At 34.6% G+C, this 19,664-nt stretch overlaps 1 protein-coding gene across 1 annotated transcript in view; it reads left to right on the top strand.

The window, feature by feature from the left end:
- RIT2 (Ras like without CAAX 2) overlaps positions 1-19,664 on the top strand; it is a 289,191-nt gene that overhangs the window by 101,743 nt on the left and 167,784 nt on the right. The window contains exon 3 of the mRNA XM_054583580.1: positions 5,740-5,813. Within this exon, the coding sequence (XP_054439555.1) occupies positions 5,740-5,813 (74 nt within the window). The remainder of the gene's footprint in view (positions 1-5,739; positions 5,814-19,664) is intronic.

Below are 19,664 nucleotides of genomic sequence, written 5' to 3'. Positions count from 1 at the left end.
TAATATTTTATTAAATATTAGATCTGTTTCCCATGAGAACCTTGACTTGTACTGGAAATAAACTATGAAATATTATCAGAATGATAGTAGGAGTTCGCAATATAACTAGGTAGGTCATTCATTTCAAGAAGGCCACTGAGGGCTGTGAAAAAAATACCTATATATTTATTCTGTCTATGGAGATACAGTCAACAGTTGCAATAATCAAGCCTCTGTCTGGATCTGTCTTGGCCAGTACAGTAGCCTTGAGCCGATGAGGCTGTGCTGCACCTGACATGTGACTTGCCCAAGTTAGGACACACTGTAAGCACAAAAACTCAGTGGCTCTCACAAACTTAATACAAGAAAAAGATATCACATTTATGCTTTTCTATGTTACTTACACATTCAAATAATATTTTAGATAAGTCTTGTTAAATAACATATATTAAAATTAAATTTTCCATTTTAGTTTATGGCTTTAATGTGGCTACCAGGAAATTTAAAGTGCATGTGTGGTCCATATCTTATGGCCATTGCATAGTACTTCTGCTATAGGTAGCATGGGTACAACCTAAACTTCTTAGAAGTAGAGAATCCCAGCCCCAGGCCTAAGGAAACAGAATGCAATTTAACAAGATCCTCAGAAAATCTGTATGTATAGGAAAAATCGTGAACCACTACTGTAGCCCATGACCCTAAAAATACTTCCCTTCTTCCTCCATCTGACAAAGTAAGGACTGTCTGACTTCACAAAAGGCAAGCCTAAAATTCTAGATACCATGTTTCTCTTTGTCAAATTTGTCTTTAGTATATACATCTGTTGTTTAAAAGCCATGCTCTGCAAGCCTGGGGCACAAAACGACTTCATTTTATCAGTTTTGAGAAGGAGGCAGCATGAACTACTTCCTCTCCTGTGTGCATAACTCTTCAGCAGGCAGTTGCCAAAACCCGGGGTCCTTTCTGGTCTGCAGGTGCCCTCTGGTCGCCTGCAACTTCTTTGTTTCACCTGGTACTCTCCCAGTCCTTGCGCCCACAGCTGTTTGAGCAGTGTTTTACCTCCCCCCCAGGCCACTCTGCTTTTGTCATCTCTGCTGATCATCCCCTCAGGCTCTGCTTTCTGTTTCTCTCAAGACAGCTAATTTTGTGCAAAAGTAATCTCGGGGTAAGGTGTTTGTGCTTGATAATAGCTTAATATTTTACCTCTTCTGTAGTTTCATTGCATTTTAATAGGGAGTTCCTGGAAATAAAATGGCTTATCTCAACCAGAGAGAATAAAGCAGAAGGTGTGGAATTTGGGGCATCCAGCCAAACCAAGGAGAAAGATATTTCGGGCAGGAGGGTCCTTTGGTATCATTCTGTTTTCCATTCTTATAAACAATATCCGTTAGCATTGTTGAAATTTACTCAGCATGAACACTAAATATCTGGAAGTTGTCATGATGTGAGTAAAAATTAATATAGATTAGAGGAACAAAAAGAAATCATTGAAAACATTAGTTAAGTTATAGGTTCATTTTGTGCAAATATTGTGTTACTGTAAAATATGAACAATTAGAGAACTGGAACTGGAATCCTTTCTTCTTTTGTATAATTAATTGAGAACATCCCCCTTTTAAAATGTTTTTAAATAGTAGAAGTATAGTAGAAATACATAAAGTATAACAAACAATGATTCATCACAAAGTAATCTCCATCCTGATTAAAAAAGTATTTTCTAATAAATATTGCTTAGTTTGGATATTTTTTTTTAATTTTATATAAATGGAAACCTACAATATATGTTTTTAGGTCTAGCTTCTTTTTATTCAATATTTATTTCTAAAATTCACCCACATTGTATTGTGCTGTAGTTTTCTAAATTTCAGAGAAAAAAATAATCCGCTGTATGAGCACACTAGGTTTATTTGTAAGACTTCTGTGAAATCTTTGTTCATCTGCCTCCAACTTTAAGTGGACTTTGTTATGCTTCTTTTGTGCCCTCATTTATGAAAAAGGGCCACATCTTATTGCAATAAGCACATTTCAAATCCTTCTAATGCTGTACTTGTAATTACCTCTTTAGTTTTATGTATTCCTCTAAGATTGTAAACTCTTTGGAGGGTAGAAATCAACTCTGTCTTCTTCAATATTGTAGATTCTGTGCCTATCAGAGTGTGCAGCACAGTTTATACATGTAAATACCTATTGATACCATTATTGATGACTATAGTGATACATTAAACTTGTATCGGTGCCGATTCGTCCATGATTTAATTTTTTTGTTCAAGTGTAAATGTCCAGAAGAGTATGTTTCAAAATGTTTTTGCTTTATACACAATACACACACACAAGCATGCACACAGTTAAGATTATTTATTTAAGTAATTTTTGAAAAAGTTCTTAATTATTCAAGCCTTTATTTTTTTGTGTATTATTTTTTGTGCTTTATATTTTTATTGTCCTTTTAAAAAATTAAGATCAACAATTAATATCTAGAGATGTATACTAGCTCAGAATTATAGAAATATATCTTCACTGTACTACTAATTATCATACATTTCAGATTTTCTGGTAAGCCATATAAGAAGTATTTAATTACCTTAAGATTTTTTTTAAAGTTATCTAGTGAAAATTTAGTGATCACTTAATATTTTCTCAGTTACATAATGTAGTTTTAAATTATCCTAATTTCATTTCTATAACTAAATTATTTTAAAGTTATTTAAATACATATATTTATTCTAGAAATAAGTTAAATTATTTTGAGTACATTTTCCAGAACACCTTAAAGTGTTTTAATTACTGGATTTTGCCATGTATAATGCACAGTTATTGCCCAAATGTTTGAGGGAAAAATAAGAATGCACATTATACATGGGTATAATGATTACATACCATAGGTATAATGGGTATAATAATCCTGTGTATAATGCACACAGAAATGTGGGTGCACGTTATACATGGCAAAATACAGTGATTATATTTTTGATAATTATTGCAACCATATCCTGCCAAATCATCTATGATTTATTTGTTGGGTAGAAAGTATTACCACATGAGTAAATATAAATAGCTGAAGTGATTTAGTATTAATATAATTTCATGGTTAATTTGAAGCAATATTTTTTTTTAAATCACAGCATAACATGTCTTTAAGTTTGAATTGTGTTTTTTTTAAGCACTATGATACATGTCACTTACTTTAATCCTTATAGATCTCCTGTGCATTGACTAACATGTAGTATTATCTCCATCTCATAAATAAGATCAAGTGGCTGGCCAATCATAACGTCAATATTTAGTGAGGGGTTTGAGGCTTTAATACAGGTATTCGATGATTTCTCCTGGTAAGATCCTCCTGGAGAAGAAGACACATCCTAAGAGATGTAATAGTTCAAATCAAACATTAGAGTTTTCAAATGAATTTTATGGTGGTAGATGCCTCCAAGAAAGTGGCTTCATTGTGCTTTTCTGTGCAAACAATCCAGTAGGCAGTTGCTACCATTTCTTGTGTACATTTGGCCTCTTGCTTGGAAAGATAAATGAGCTCACTTCAGGGCTGGGTCTCTTAAGCAGATGATTGAATTTCAGGGAGGTGTTTACATGCATTCTAGAGAGTATTTCTGTCACTGCATTTCTGTATGGGAGCTCTCAAAGGGAGTGGATGGATGGAAACAGAAGGGAAGATTGTTTACTGGGAGGAAATAAAAGGGATTAGTTTCTATGGAGGCCAGGCAGGTGACCTAGATTCACAACACTGGGATGTGTGCTCTGATGGATATTTTTTAGAAGAGAGAAAGAAATCTTGGATAGAAGGCTTGGCTTAATTTCCAGCCAATTCACATCAAGTCTCTTTGAAGGAGCTTTCTAATCCCAGAAGAAGCTTTTATTTGATATATGTTTTATGTGCTGGGTTTATCTAGGACTCAGGTAATCACACAGGGAAGTTCTCATCTGGATTACTCAGCATGCTCCTGGCCTCAGCAGGCTCTTCTCAGGGGCTTTGAGTTGAAATAAACAAACATGAAATCTGAAAGACTTACATGTGATGCTCCGGTCACAGCATGCTTTTCAAAGTAGCTGTTCATATTTCCCTATGAAATTGAAAAACAACCCTATGGATCTTCAAAAAAATATTGCAAGTATTTCCACAAGATTTTTCTGTCATGAGAGGAAGATCAGTGAAAGTACAAAGAGCAGTGGAATAAAAAATCAAAAAACTGTGTGGTTGCCCATACACTGAATGGTTTTAAAATGGCTGGGAGTTGCTAAAAACACACTAGATTGACCTCCCTACAAGTTATATTTTCCCCAATGTCATCTTTCTAGAGCACAGTCATAAGGAATAAAGTTCCTGGAAAGTAAGCTGTATGTCCTATAAATATATTTATTTATTTATATGTTAAAATACACACACACATATACACACATACATTCGCCATGATTGTGTAAGTTCATTGAGAGTATAGACCATGATATTGTGTGCGTGCTCTTGTCTTCAGCAGCTAGCAGAAATCTAACTGGTGGGGGTGGGGAGTGCTCAGTTTTATGCATTGAAAAAGCGCCCCCTGTGGTTAATCATCACTACTTTCTAAACGAAAAGGTTGTGAAAATAATCATTTATTTATGTTTCAAAATCAGTGGTATAAATAATTACTGAGTTGCTCCAAAATTCAATGCTGTTCTGTGTTTTTTTGTGGTGATTCAATGTGCTCTTTACTTATGTTAAAAATGGTGAATAAAACAAAATAGAGATTGTGGCCAGACTCTATAAGTTTGTGAGTTCAAGGTTGAGAATTTCCCACCATGTTTCACAAATGATGGTGTGCTCACTGTAGGTAGTTAAACAGGCTGCGATATATAGGATGGGATTGGCACTGATGAGGAAATAAATAGATGTAATAAAATAAGATTCTCAGCTCTCACTGCAGAGCTTCAGACCCAGATATTTGTGGTTTTCACTTAAATAATACAGATATGGCAAAGTATACAAACACATTAAAACTTTTTGCAATTTTCTGTATAGAAGTCTTCACCTCCCTGGTTAGTTTTTTCCTAAGCATTTAATTCCTTTCAAAGTTATTATAAATGGAATTACTTTCTTAATTTTCTTTTCTTATCATTCATTATTATTGTATAGAAACATAACTGATTTTTGTATGTTGATTTTGTAGCCTGTACCTTTGCTAAACTTGTTTAGAAGTTCTATTTTTTATTTCATTTTTGTGAAATCTGTGACCTTTCTACATGTAAAATCATGTTATCTGCAAGCAGAAAATCTGACTCGTTCTTTTCCCATTTGGATGCCTTTTTTTTTCTTGCCATATTGCTCTGGCTAGAACTTCCAGTACTATGTTAAATAAAAATGATTAATGAAGGCATCCCTCTTTTGTTCCTGATCTTAAGAAAAAGCTTTTAGCCTTTCACCACTAAGGATAATGTTAGGATACAAACTTGTAGTGCATGACTAAGAAAGAACTGACACATTTATTTCATGATTTATTTATCTAGTTAAAATGACCATGGCACCTCAAAACATGAGATTCTCCAGATAAAGGAGAAATAATACACTTGACTTTAACCAGAAATTCTCTTTCCTGAATTTCCCTGGGTTATATCCTTCTTATACTATGAACTCTACTTGACTAGAATATCTGATTCTCTTACTTAGTAACTTATTTAGAAAGTATTTTTTCTTATGAAATTAAGGGAAATTAATCATGCCTTTTCCATTGACTATATTTAAATATAAACTTTGTCCTGTGTTTTCTTTTTCAGAAGATGCTTATAAGACCCAAGTTAGGATTGACAACGAGCCAGCTTATTTGGACATCTTGGACACTGCTGGTCAGGTAGGTAATTTTCTTGGATCCCTCCAACCTCTGAAACCAGTTTGGGCTTTAAAATCAAACACATTTATCAAAGATAAAAAAGGTAAGTTTAACTATTCAGACAGGAGAAGAACAAATTTTCAATAGCAATCAGAAATTAAACAAAAAAATGGACAGGAAAATGTGACTCACTGCCAACCAGAATATTTCAAGGTTCCCTCATTTTTCTAAATACAGCAATATAAGTATAGGTGTAATATTGCTAGTGAGATTATGATTATAAAATTAATAAGATAATTTATTATTCTTTCCCAGATGTGCTCAATACTGTGTTTGAGACTCTAATCTGATGATAGCTTTTATTATAGAATTTTAGTTGAATATAAAAAAGGAAAGTCTATTCAGCAAATATGTTTATGGAACCAAGGCTAGGCAGACACTTAGAATAATAGAATGGGTAATGTAAGCAAGATTTAACACAATCTAATATATGAGTTTATAAATCTGTATATAGGAAGAAGGAGAAAGTGAACTATGAAGAGAAGGAGGGGAGGATAATTTGTATGATATAAAAATAAAGATAGCACTAAAATACTGCACAGCAAATATAAATAAAATGGGAGAAAATTAATCAGAGTTTAAAAATTTCAAAACCTTGTAGGATTTTGGAGGAGAATAGGGATTTTCTTTAACCTTATACTTTTAAAATATAAATATATTTTTTAAATGCCAGGCATAAAACAATAATTCTCTACTTTGTTATAAACCTATAACTGCTCTAAGAAATAGTCTTATAAATATAACTTAAAAACTAGCAGAGGGAAAGGGGAAGAATAAATTTTAAAATTATGCATATAATATAAGGTTGAAAATAAACAAAGAAAAGTAAAGAAACATAATATAATGAATAAATATAAATATATCAGGAATCAAAATAAATGGAAATGGATACACATCTCCCAAAATAAGCAAGTGAATTGATAACATCATATTGAATAAAAGAACAAAACTAACCTCCTGTATTTGTTTCATTTAAAAGAGACATAAAGGTAGAAAAAAAGTGGCAAATCAAAAAATGATTATTTTAAAAGTAGGCAAAAGTAACCAAACCTAAAGCAAATATACTGGTATTAATACCGGGAAAAAAATAGACTTTTATTGGGGGAAAAAAGATTATTAAGATGTAAAAGTGTCAATTTGTAATTTAAAAAACCATTAAAAAGATTAAAATCATCAAAAAAGATTAAAAATTCTAGTTTGTAATATTTAAGACAAATGGAGTGAACTAAACAGAAAAATTTATAAAACCAAAATCATGTATAGTGGGAAATTTTAACGTTTCTCTGTCAGCAGAGCTGGATCAAAAAGTAATGTAATTGTAGCAGGTTTGAAAACCCATTTAACTTAATGTAGAATTCTGCAGTCAATATGACAGTAGGCATTCTTTTCACATACATGTGTGATTTATACTTTTTATTGATTTCTAATCTAAGCAAGAATGTGGTCTGTAGAATTTTACTTTGTAGACTTAGAATGTGATACATTTTTGTAATATGTTTATGCTAGTGGTATGTATTGAGGAGAAAAGAAGGAATTGGGAAAGGAGAGAGGTACAAAGTAGACTTCAACTATACATGGAATGATTTATGTTTTCTACAGTTCTGATTAAATACAGAAAATGTTAATGGCTGAAAACCTGGGTCATGAGTACACAAATCTTCATTATAGTATTTTCCTTTGTACTTAAATAATTTATATTTTTAAAATATTTTTTATTTTTTCTATTTTATGTAGCTATTTGCAAAGCAACTGCATTAATTGGAATACTGATCCTGTATAAGCCATTGGAAATAAGTGGTCTCCTTCTATATTTATTTCAAGACTATTTGAAACCCATATATTAAGAAACTCATTTGTTTCCAGGGACATTCAGACAATGGACTTATGGGGGTAAACACTCTTGAATACTCTGGGGAGGTTTAGAGTAGAAACATTTCTAATGGCTCACCCAGAAAATAGCTAGACCATCAATTGTATAAAAATCTAGAGAGATACGAAGTCCAATCACAGTGTCCTTAGTACTCAATATATGTGAAATGCAACTATGTGAGATTACGTTTCTGTGTATGTATCTCACATTCTTGATATGATTAATTGGGCATCTAGAGGGCTACAGTACTGGATTAATTTTTCCATAGGGATACAAAAAAAATTATATCAACTGTAGTTCCTGGCCCTGAAGAGTTACACTTTTATTTTTGCACATGTTTAAAAAAGAATTTATTCAAAACTGAAGAAAGATTTCAAATTTTATTGCCATGGCTTCATCATATCACCTCTTTAGCTTTCTCTTATAAACAGTAAGTGTTCCTTATCAAACCATGTTTTAAGCAGTGTGATATGTAGAACATTAAGATTATATTTACCATTTATATTTTTAACTAAAACTTGGCAATTTCAAAACTAAACCTGCCAAATTAAAAAAATGATATATGCATAGCATAATGTACTAAGTAAAATGACTACCAAGACTCTCTAAAGTATACTTTTGATAGAGCTGAAAAATAGAATGTCATTCAATGAAAGCATCATTCAAAGCATTTTCCTCATTCAAGGCATTTCCCTCAATTTTTGACTTTTCTGGTGTATGACACTGGAGCATTTCATCCTATAATTACCGCTGGGCCATTGTGTAAATAGAACTTTCACTACAAATAGTCTTTAGTGGGAACTCTGCAATTAATTCATAATTGTTTCTACTTAATATCCATGTAAATGACTATAATTGTGAATATTTAATATCAGATGTTAAAGCGATTACATTTTTTAGTTCCTTTTGTTTACAAATGAAGACACTGGGCTCAGGAGACGTAATTAGATTACCCAAGGTCATGTGGCTCCTAACTGCAAACACTGGAGGGATTCAGGTTCTGTGCCCCTGAGTCATTTCTGAAAGCTTGCAGTGATGTGGCTACATTACCTCTCAAAGCCATCCCTGTGAATACTACTGGGCTCTTCATGCCTAGTAATACTTACTATTTGTGTACCACTTTGGTGACAATATCAATGATATTCTTAATTGAAAACCACCAGTTCAGAAAACTGGCAAGAACAATGAATCAAAAACTCAAAATGGTAACATCAAAGAAGAATCTGAAGGAAAAAAATGGCACTAGTATACGATTTTGTTTACAATCATCTTTCTTTACATCTTTTACAATGTTTTGCACAAAGGATGTACTTCCCTGATTCTAAATATCTGGGATATTTGTTTGCATATTTTTCTTAAGTTACATTGTCAATAAATTGGTCCATTAGGAAAGGATTTAGGTGATATAAATAAATAACGATATTGCATCTATTTGACTTCTATGCAAATGATCAAATTAGCAAGAACAATAGAGACAATCCTTACCACTTTCTCTAACTCTTGTACAGTTATATCCTGAAGGAGGGGCCCAATTAAAAGTAAGTGCTCAATAAAAGTGAGTGTATTTCCCAGATCTGACATAAATGAGATATGTAGAATTATACAAAATAATTATTGTCTCTCTGATTCACTCCCCATTTTTTAAAATATAGAGCTCAGATTGAATGTTATTTAAGACATTTTGTGCTCTATCATTCTGTCATTCTCAAAACTATTTCATTCATTCAACAGTGAATCATTACGTTTTAGACACTGATGATACTCTCTCAACAGTGCGAATAGCCGTGACAGATTCAAACATATTTGAAAAATGTTTCCTGCCTTTAAGAAATTTTCAATTTCATAGTGGAAGCAAGATATACTTGGTTTGTTAAGAGAAAATGTTACTTACGTGTCATAAAGGTAGCTTTCAATTGAGTTAAAGAAAGAAAGCCAACTGTTTTTGCTCTTGCAAATGATAAACAGAAAAGAATACTGCAGGATGGCTTCTCCCAACAGACCTTTAATTTCACTGAGAAGGTGTATTTATACACATACCTTCACATTAGGAGTCTGTTAAAAGAAAAACAAGTGGAGAAAATGCTTATCATCTTAATCATTCTAAGAGTAGGACATTTTGATTATAAAACCAAAGGTATTACCAAAAACTTCTTTGATTTTTCTTTTTTCCTTCCTTCAGGAATACAGTAATATTATAATGTTAAAACTTCTTTTCTGTGTTGTTTTTTGTGGGAAATAAAGAGTGTGAGAGACTGCGTGTAGGTTTGGAGCATCTTGTATATCTGGAAAGCCACAGGGGCTCACGACAGGAATCAGAAGAAGGGAAATGGGAAACTGGTCTCTTAAAACTAAATCAGAGCTTAAGGAAGAAGTTTGATGTCTTTTCTAGGTCATATTTCTACACTTTACAGGCCAGGTTGGCAGGTTTGGAACATATATGATAATAAGGGCATGAATTCAACTGGGGTGACATATAGATCCTTAGTATAGTGAACAGATTGGAGTAGAAAATCACTTGGGAAATACTAGTAGTTCTTATTATATATTATATACATCATAGCTAATATATCAAAATGTAAATGGGCCAGTTAGTCTCCTTTACAAGATTAAAAAATCCTTTAAGTGAGGCATTATGTCTTCTTTTATGTCATTGTCTATGTCTGGTATCTTGTGAGATATATTGTAGGTGTTTCTTAATCAGGTAGATTTTCAATTAACTGGGAAAGAAAATAATAAATCCAGATTTGGGGGATGGGGAGGGATTTAAGGCTCTTGGTGAATATTTTTGGTTAATCTCATTTATGTACCTAAGAATCTGAAAAGACTGGAAAATGTGTGTTGCATTTTATTTGAAATTGAGAAACAGATGGAGTTTGGGTAACTAAATTTCTCTATTAGGAATCAATTTTGTAGTTAGGCAACAAAGCTGAAACATACCCATTCAAGGGACTCCGGTTGTTCTTTGGACCACCTACTAGTAGATAACATGTGGATTTTGATTTCAGTAACCAACTGAAGACAAACTGTGACCAGTAGACTTGGAAAATATATTGCCCCAGAGCCATTAAGTGCCTTCAAAGTAGGAAACTTCTAATCAACTGCCTTTGACCTGAGGGGCTGAATTCAGAGGTCACCTTCCTATTCTTTCAGCTGCCAGAATGGGAACTCACCCTTCTCCTTCCTTTGTCTATCTAGGCCCTCAGTCCTGCCAAGCCCCAGCCTGGGGCCTTTCAGTGCCATTGACGTTGCCCAAGAATGTCCAGGGGAAAAGGGGGAAGGATGCAAAGAGCCCAGCCCATCCTGCCTCCTCCACTGCCACAGGAGCCCAGTGCCCCTCATAGAAAGGGGCTCAAGAAAGGGACGTGACATTTCCCTCTATGTCTTTCATCCCTCACTCTAAGACCCAGAGCTGGCTCCTAAGTTCTGTTCAGTCTTCAGTCAAGCTTTGTGTTGGTCACACACATGCATACATACGAACCTTGGAGTTTACATTGAATGGCCCCAGTTCTGGGACCACTAGTGGCTCAGGTCCTGAGGTCCCCTTTGCCCTACCTAGTCCATTCCAGATGTCAGGGATGGGCAGGTTGGCTCAGGCCTCTGACTCACAGGTGGAAATGTGTTTTATTCTTCCCAACTTGTTTTTATAGTCCTCCCTTGAGCTGGGGAGAGGAGGTGGGTTTGGATCTTTCTTTAGAACTCTGTTTAATGTCTGTTTACATGCTATGGTTGCATTTCTGTTTTCGATGAATGAGGCTGCATTCATTAAAGAAACAACAGATGCAAAAAATAATAATTTGACAAGGAGCCACTTAATATAGAATTATGCTGCAAACTTAAGTTTACTTGTATTCCTAAACATGCTCTGAATTCTGAATTCTTTTAAATGCAAAAGATAATAAACATCTCATTCAGAGATTACTCAAAGTTATAGGGGGTCTATGTTAGAATGGCAGTTTGAAAACTAAATGATAAATCGAACCACTAGGAAAACAAGCATCTTTAGTATCACTGAGAAATCAAGACATGCTTTTCCTGCCAGGGTCCTAACCCAAACATCTTGCCCCTGCTTTCAGCTTTGATGCAAAGCTATTTGACTCCCGAAGGCTCCTCAGGTAAACACACGTTCTTATCCTAAACTCAATACTTCTGTGAGTTGCCCTGACAGTTATCTAAGCTCTTTCAACCTATTTTCCAAAAATTTTGTCCTCGCATCCTAAATTAATTCAGTTTCAAATAAAAACTAAAATATCTAATGGAAATCCAAAAAGCATTTTTTATCAGTAATACTTATAATGGTTCATAACCTGAGTCCCTCAGAATATAAAAATAGTTTTTAAACCACTTTAAATGGGTCTCCCCTTCCTACTTTCTTTGTTGTTGGTGGATTTTTTTTCTCTACTATAATGCCGTAAAGCCCCATTTATGATAAAGTACGAAGTGATATCACTTTCCTTTGCAGACATCCAACTTTGATTTCAAAATCAAATTGCTGTTCTGGGAAACCCAAAGTGCTTCCTTATAGAATGACTATCTTAGTTTGGACAGGTTTCATGTGTAAGTTTGGTAGAGGTCTGCTTTTAAACTACCATGCTCTCACACCTAAACTTTTCTTTCCCTTATTTTATATCTAAAATTTCAGATAAAATAAAATGTTGAATAACAGAGTAATAAGAAATAGGCATGATACAGAAGAGACAGAGATTTTAAAAAACAACAACAACAACAACAACAACAACAACAAAAGACTGTAATGAGCTAAATACAGCCAGACCTCATCTTCTTATTAAGGTACAGGAACTCAATAGAACTAATATATTTACAGGAACTTCAATGCCAGTGCTATGTGAAACTCATGCCATCTTTTTTCTCTGAGAGAATAATGTATTCATCAACATTCTCCAGAGAAACAGAACCAATAGGATATCTATGAAGATAGATTTAAACATAAATGATATAGATATAAATAAAGATATAGATAAAGATATAGATAGACATAGATACAGGGATGAACAAAAGTAGGTTTACAGTTGTGAGTGCAAAAACACATTTTATTCTTGTATTATTATTTATTAATTTGTATTTTTCAAACAACTGTAAACTTACTTTTGCCAAACCCTATATAGATATGGATGATAGCTATACTACACTATACAATTATTATAGATAATATTATAGTAATTGGCTCACACAATTATGGAAGCAAAGATATCCCACAATCTGCAGTCTGCAGCCTGGAGAATCAGGTTGCCTATGGTGTTTGTCTAAAGGCTTGGGAATTGGGGGTCTGATATAAGCTGTGATCTGAGTCCAAAAGTTCAAGAACCAAGAGCCAGTAGTTTAGCAGAGGAGAAAATGGGTGTCTCAGCTCAAGCAGAGAAAGAGCTGATTCACCTTTCCTCCATCTTTTTGTTCTATTTGAGTCTTCAACGAATTGGATGATGCCAACCCACATTGGGCAAGGCCATCCGCTTTACTCAGTTCACCAATTCAAATGCTAATCTATCCCAGAAACATCCTGAAAAATTCACCCAGAAATAATGTGTTACCAGCTGTATGGGGATCCCTTAGCTCGGTCTAGTCGATACATAAAATGAACCATGATAAGTACCATTTGGGAAGGCCTTTCTACTAATTGGTATCATAGTATCACATGACTTCACTTTAGTAGGTGTGGTAAAGAAGAATTATTGTTTCTTTTGTTTTTTGGCTCTGGTGAGACCATATGAAATGTAGCTTAAGTAACAATACACCTCATACACCAGGAATATGCTTCTAAAAATTTAACTGCGGGGTCAAGTAACTGGTGGGCTCACATGTCTTCACAGTAGATCCACATCATTCCATGTTTGCTCCTACTTGATCTTACACTGCAGTTGTATATATGAGAAATCTACGGTTACAACTGAGAGTCAGTTAGCAGAGTGGTAATATTAGAATAACCTTGCTTGAGTCTTGAATAGCTTTAGCTATGTCTGTGGGCAATATTATTAGGGATTCAGCATTTCTGAGTTTAACCTGAATTACTATGTCCAGGAATAAACTGGCCAGCCTTACTGTCTAGTCATTTCTAAAACTTTACTTCTGGAGTAGCTGATAACAATTTTCATATTTCTAGTCATTCCTAAAACTTTACTTCTGGAGTAGCTGATAACAATTTTCATATTTCTAGTCATTTCTAAAACTTTACTTCTGGAGTAGCTGATAACAGTTTTCATATTTCTAGTGAGACCTTTATTTATCTTTGAGAGAAGAAAGACTAAGTAGAATTTGAGTCACTTCAGGAAAAACTGAAGTTCTTGAATTACTTTTATAGTAGAGAACTGGAATAAATGCTAACTTGCTATATAATGACTATTAAAGTTATACCTTTTGATTTTTATTCATTTATGTATAAACCCTATAGGCTACCATTAATTTTCAAATAATCCCCAAAACTATATTACCTCTTCATCCCATGAATAACATAGTCTTGAAATATGCACCACATATGTACCATATAGCCTTGAAATATATACCACTCTCTAAGATGTACTCAAGACCACCTTGAGGTTTCTCTCAGAAACCTCAAGAGCACAAATAATAAACAAAAACAAACAAAAAAGTAACACATAAGTAATTTTAAATATTATAAAAACTTTAAAAGAAAGGTGATTGATTAAAATATGCAAATGTATGATATTTTGAGAAGCATGTTTAATAACACAGATGTGCTTTTCCTATCCTGAGGGAATGAAGAGCAACACATTCCCTAAAAATAATAATATAGTAATCATCATATTTTCTGATAATAAAAAACTGTGTATAATCTTGATGAATTTGTGCTAACCTAACCCATTGGTATAGGATCTGTTAAGAAAATGTAGTTGGGAAAATCTTCACAATTTATTAATTTTACGGAGCTGGTGTTGTATGTACTCATGATTATTTATGAGTACTACTGTACATGTTGGCAATAACTCAAAAGAATTTGCCCCAGATCTTCTGAATTCTACATGCCTTCTAGGATTTTTTCTATATAAGTTTGTTCATGATGATAGATAATATAGATATCTCTGACAATTCTTAGAATTCCTTCATAGCTGATCCTGAAAAGAGTGAACCTGCATGAAGATTTTGTCCTGGGAAATCTACCAGAGAAGAGCAAATCTTGTGCAGGGCTTAAGACTTTCCAATTTATCTATGGAAATTAATTATATGATTGTTATTGATATCATTTATTTTAAATGATACCTCTTTTTTTTCATTAACTGCTTGGGAGTATATAAAGTCTCGTTCATGTTTTTTTGGAAGTCCACTTTTGTTAAATTTACTTTAATGAAGGGATGCCAGCTGATTGCTTCCTCAAGTCTTCACATGGGAGATGATCTTCCTAGTTGTCAGCTTAGAAATTTCTCAGAAATATATGGAGGCATAAGATAAATGACTAAGTTCCTTTCCATAAACTGTAATGTCTTCACCAGGCTATTGATTCCCTTTGGAACAGGTAAATCTCTAAGCAATGATTCATAGTGCAAATAAATTATGAACTTTTATTAATGCAACAATTTGATCACATGAATTAATCTTAAATAGAGTACAATGACCTAAATCTAACAAACAACTGGTCCCTATTGCCTATGAGGAGAATAGTATCATTCTAACCTGGGCCCTCAGTCCTGTTTGCTTCAAAATAGGATGAACACCTCTTAACATGTAAATTCTGGACAGCAGACTGATATATGAAAATTTGCAGTAAGTCATAATCTATCATTTTAAATTTAGTGTTCGTTGAGGATTTAGAGTGAAAGTTGTAACTGTGCAACTGCAGGGTTTAAAAGTAATTGTGTAATGCTTGTCATACTTATCATTTCATATATATATAATATATATGTGTGTATGCATTTTAATAGTTGAAATCAGAAATGAGGTTTTACTTTAACATTTTTAATGTCTTATAAAAGTATTTTATATATTGTCTTAAAATTACTATGTTCTAATATTGACAGGTATTCTGCTAGAGTTTTTAACAATAGTAATTAAAAAGGTAAACAATAAGACCATAGAGCCCTGGCTGGTGTGGCTCAGCGGATTGAGTGCCGGCCTGTGAACCAAAGGGTCTCCAGTTCGATTCCCAGTCAGGGCACATACTTGCGTTGCAGGCCAGGTTCCCAGTTGGTGGAGAACCAGAGGCAACCACACATTGATGTTTCTCTCCCTTTCCTTCTCCATCTTTTCCCCTCTCTCTAAAAATAAATAAATAAAATCTTTTAAAAAGACCTTAGATTATTTAGTAAACAATAACAATAACTGATTTAGTCAGTTAAATTTTGATTGGGAGACAATGATATTTTCACATTAAACTGGACACATGGCAGTGAGTGGCTGAGCTAAGTAGAGAGAGACCATTGCCTCATGGAGCCTGGTCTTGTGCAGAAGACAGAGGAAAAACTGTAAACTAGGACAAACTTAAACTAAATGAACAATTGCAAGTGTGGAGAGGGAACTCATGTGGAGGTTTAAGGCCTCATGTGGAAAGTTAAGATTAGTCAAAGCGTTAAGTTGAGACATGAGTTTGAGCTCATACAGCAGATAGAGAGGAATAATAAAAACTATTTCAGAGACCACCTTGAGGTTTCAGGTATGACGTCTGGCATGTTGGAGTTTCTGTAAGAGAGAAGAGGATGGTGGGTTTGCAAACCAAGAGGTGCTTTGTACTCCTGAGACAAGGAATGTATGCATGCACATGGGGTAAAGCGGGGATAAACAGGTCAGCCAGGGTAATCATTCTGAATTTTATCTCAGGATTAATGAGAAGTTGTTCATGAAGAATAACAAAACCAGGGCTGTATTTTTAAATGCTCACCCTGGAATAGTATAGAGAAAGAACTGTACGGACACAGAATGAATTGTAGAAAGGCCATTAAGAGGGCTTTACAGAATTGCAGACAAAGAACGGTATACTGGCTGGGTAGATGGAGAGAAGGGGCACCCTCCAGAGTCATGTCAAATTTAGAAGTAAGACTGGGGAAATGTTCCAGAGTTACCATCCTGGTAATATTGTTGTCATCTAGTCATGGTCTGGCATTTTACTTGTTTTCATGACAAAATTATATATTGTTATTCTGTAAGATTATGTTGTTATAAAAACACTTTTCCCCTAGTTTTTATGAAATGCATTCCTAGTTTAGGTACTGTATGTATGGACTGTATTATTATATTAGCTCATTCTTTGTTTGCTAGTACTTCTGTGCTAATTAGAAATGATATTATTCCAATGGCTAGAACCAGCTAACAGGGCGTTTCTGGTTTCTGGTTGCATAGGTAAGCATTGAAAGGCTAAATATCTTGATCAATAATGTTCTGTTTTTTAACATAACACATACAGACTCTCAGCCCTACATTAAACTATATTAAACTATTAAATTATAGATGAAAAATTGCTGGAATGCTCTTGCAAATTCACATTTAAAAACAGAAATGTAAATCTAAGTTTATAAATCTGCAAAATTTCCAAATTACTGCTCTTGAAATAAAGCCTTTATAAGAAACTCATATTTATAGACCATTTTTTAAATTCGTCAAACTGGGCAGGCCCTGGCTCCCAAGGCATGTGAAAGAATAACTCACTGGGTTCTTTAACCTGTTATTACAATGGGAACTCTTAATGAGCCTTCTCTTTAACTTCCCTACCAGGTTAACCAGTGACCCCTCCTCCCTCTCCAATTCATTCTGGCAGCCAGATTACGCTCTGCTCCACCTGCAATCAGTTTTCCCTATATCCTTTCCAAGAGTCGTTGAGGTTGTCTCCTCAACCAGATTATTCCAGTTATACATAATTTCATAATTATATTATTTAAGTAAGTTACATGAACTGAGAAAATATTGTAAGGAGAGACTCAACTTTTAAACTAAGTGGGGTGTGTTTCAAAATGGCATGTTATTGATAAGTTCCAGCTCTCCCACCTCTCAAACTGTTATGAAATAGGGGTGGGCAAGATAGATTAAACATCTGGCATAAACAGTCTATTATTCTGAACTCACAAATGTCTTAAATTCTTGCTCCACTTTAAAGGTATCAAAACTTCAAAGATGAACCATGCATTATGGATGTTTTGTGCAAAAATACAACTCCATTTGGCAGACTTATTTTAAAAAGGGGGAACGTTGGCTCACCATCAAAGATGGGAAAATGAATATACATTTGTACGTTTTAAATGAAAATAAAATGTTTAAATTATGTATCCTTTAAAACTATCCCATTTTTACACTGATGCTGATTTACCAGCATGAGGCCAGATCAGGTCTTTTATTGTCCTAATTGTCTCTGGACATAGGACAGCCCAGACATCAAATATTCTTTATTTGAGTCATCAGTAAACATTCTGGCCTCTACATCTTTATTTTCCCAAGCTAGAATCTGGCTTCCCTGATTTACAACAGTCTCCACTTTACCTCCTGCCAAAAAACCTCCTATCCAGCTTGCTTTCTTCATCTGCACTTAGCAGCCTTAGATATCACCATGACTTCACTGCAATTTGTGACAAATATCAGGATCAAACCTTTTACCTCTGCCTCATACTGCCTATTGTATAAGCAGTGAGAAATTGAGTGCATCTGAGCTTTTTGGGTATATTTCCTCCGCTAGGTACCAAGAGAGTAATAATCAATACAGCACCAGATGCAAGCAAGCAAACCCTCATCCAAGAGACTGCTGCCTGCTGCCTGTTGATGGTTCAGCTCCTTAGAATAATTAAAACAGGCAATTTGATCGCAGATGCCTTTCTCTTGTTAATCATCAGGTCATTAGCCTTAATAAGATCAATCTGTGATTAGATTCTCCGTCTCCCAATCCAATGAAATGGAGCGGAGAGGAAATCAAATTTCAGTACATGTTTCATTTATCTCTAACCTTCATCTCATGCCACAAAGCCCAGTTGGTCTTTGGAGGTTATAAATGCCCTATCTTGACGCCTAAGTGATCAAAGATTCAGTAGACTGACAGTAAAAGAGGGCATATAGAGGAATAATAAAGACGTTTTTAGTCATCTGCTCTTATTCCTGGGACACTGAAGCAGGGCTGGCTGGATTACTGGGGATTTGACCTATTTCTTATTATCATTAGTGTCCTCCACAGGGACGTGGGATGTTGGTAGAAAACAGCACTGCTGATACAGCGTTGAGGAAGGTAGGTTTCTCCCGCACATCAAGGATTGCCTCAAACCCCTAAGTCAACCTGGACCCTCTGATTCCCCAATGAACTCTCCAGAATTGGCAATTCCATAGAGACAGAAAGTAGATCTGTGGCTGCCAGAATCTGGGGAGAAGGGAATTATTAACAGGACACTTTACTGTTTGGGGGTTTCTTTTTAGGGTGATAAAAATATTCTGGACTTAGTGGTGAAGATTGCACAACTTTGTAAATATACTATAAAGCACTGACTTGTACACTTTCAAATGGTAACTTTTATGGTATATGAAATCTCAATTTGAGAAAAATTTTTCAAAGTCAAAAACATCATGCTGATCAAGCTACAACAGGCCAATTATATCAGAACACCTGGGGCACAGAACCAGGGAAGAGAGGTCCCAGCCTCTGCTCCCACACTGACTTTCTGTTTCACATGGGAAGCCATGGAATCATAAAAGGTGAGACGTGGAAGGACTTTGTGACCCATATGTTCAAGCCTTAACCTGACAACATCTTCTTTAAAATGTAACTGGAGAACATTTGGGGCAACTTAAACACCAGGGAAAGGCTAGTTCATTAACAAGCCACTATTCTTCATATGCAATCATGGTCAATGGCATCGTGGTCAGCTGGCCTCCTGCCTTCCCAACAACCTGTATTTTTCTGTATTTGTTTTCTTACTCATCTATCCGTCAAAAGTTTTATCCTTATCCTTGGACATTCTAGCCCATCCTTTTGCATGCAGTTTGGGTTCCAGCAGCATTATTCTTGACTA

The sequence above is a fragment of the Pteronotus mesoamericanus genome, unplaced genomic scaffold (assembly GCF_021234165.1).
Source record: "Pteronotus mesoamericanus isolate MK-2021 breed Mesoamerican mustached bat unplaced genomic scaffold, CSHL_Meso_final contig_74, whole genome shotgun sequence".
Classification (NCBI taxonomy): domain Eukaryota; kingdom Metazoa; phylum Chordata; class Mammalia; order Chiroptera; family Mormoopidae; genus Pteronotus; species Pteronotus mesoamericanus.
The sequence above is the reverse complement of the archived record's forward strand: the minus strand, read 5'-3'. Positions and strand labels throughout refer to the sequence as shown.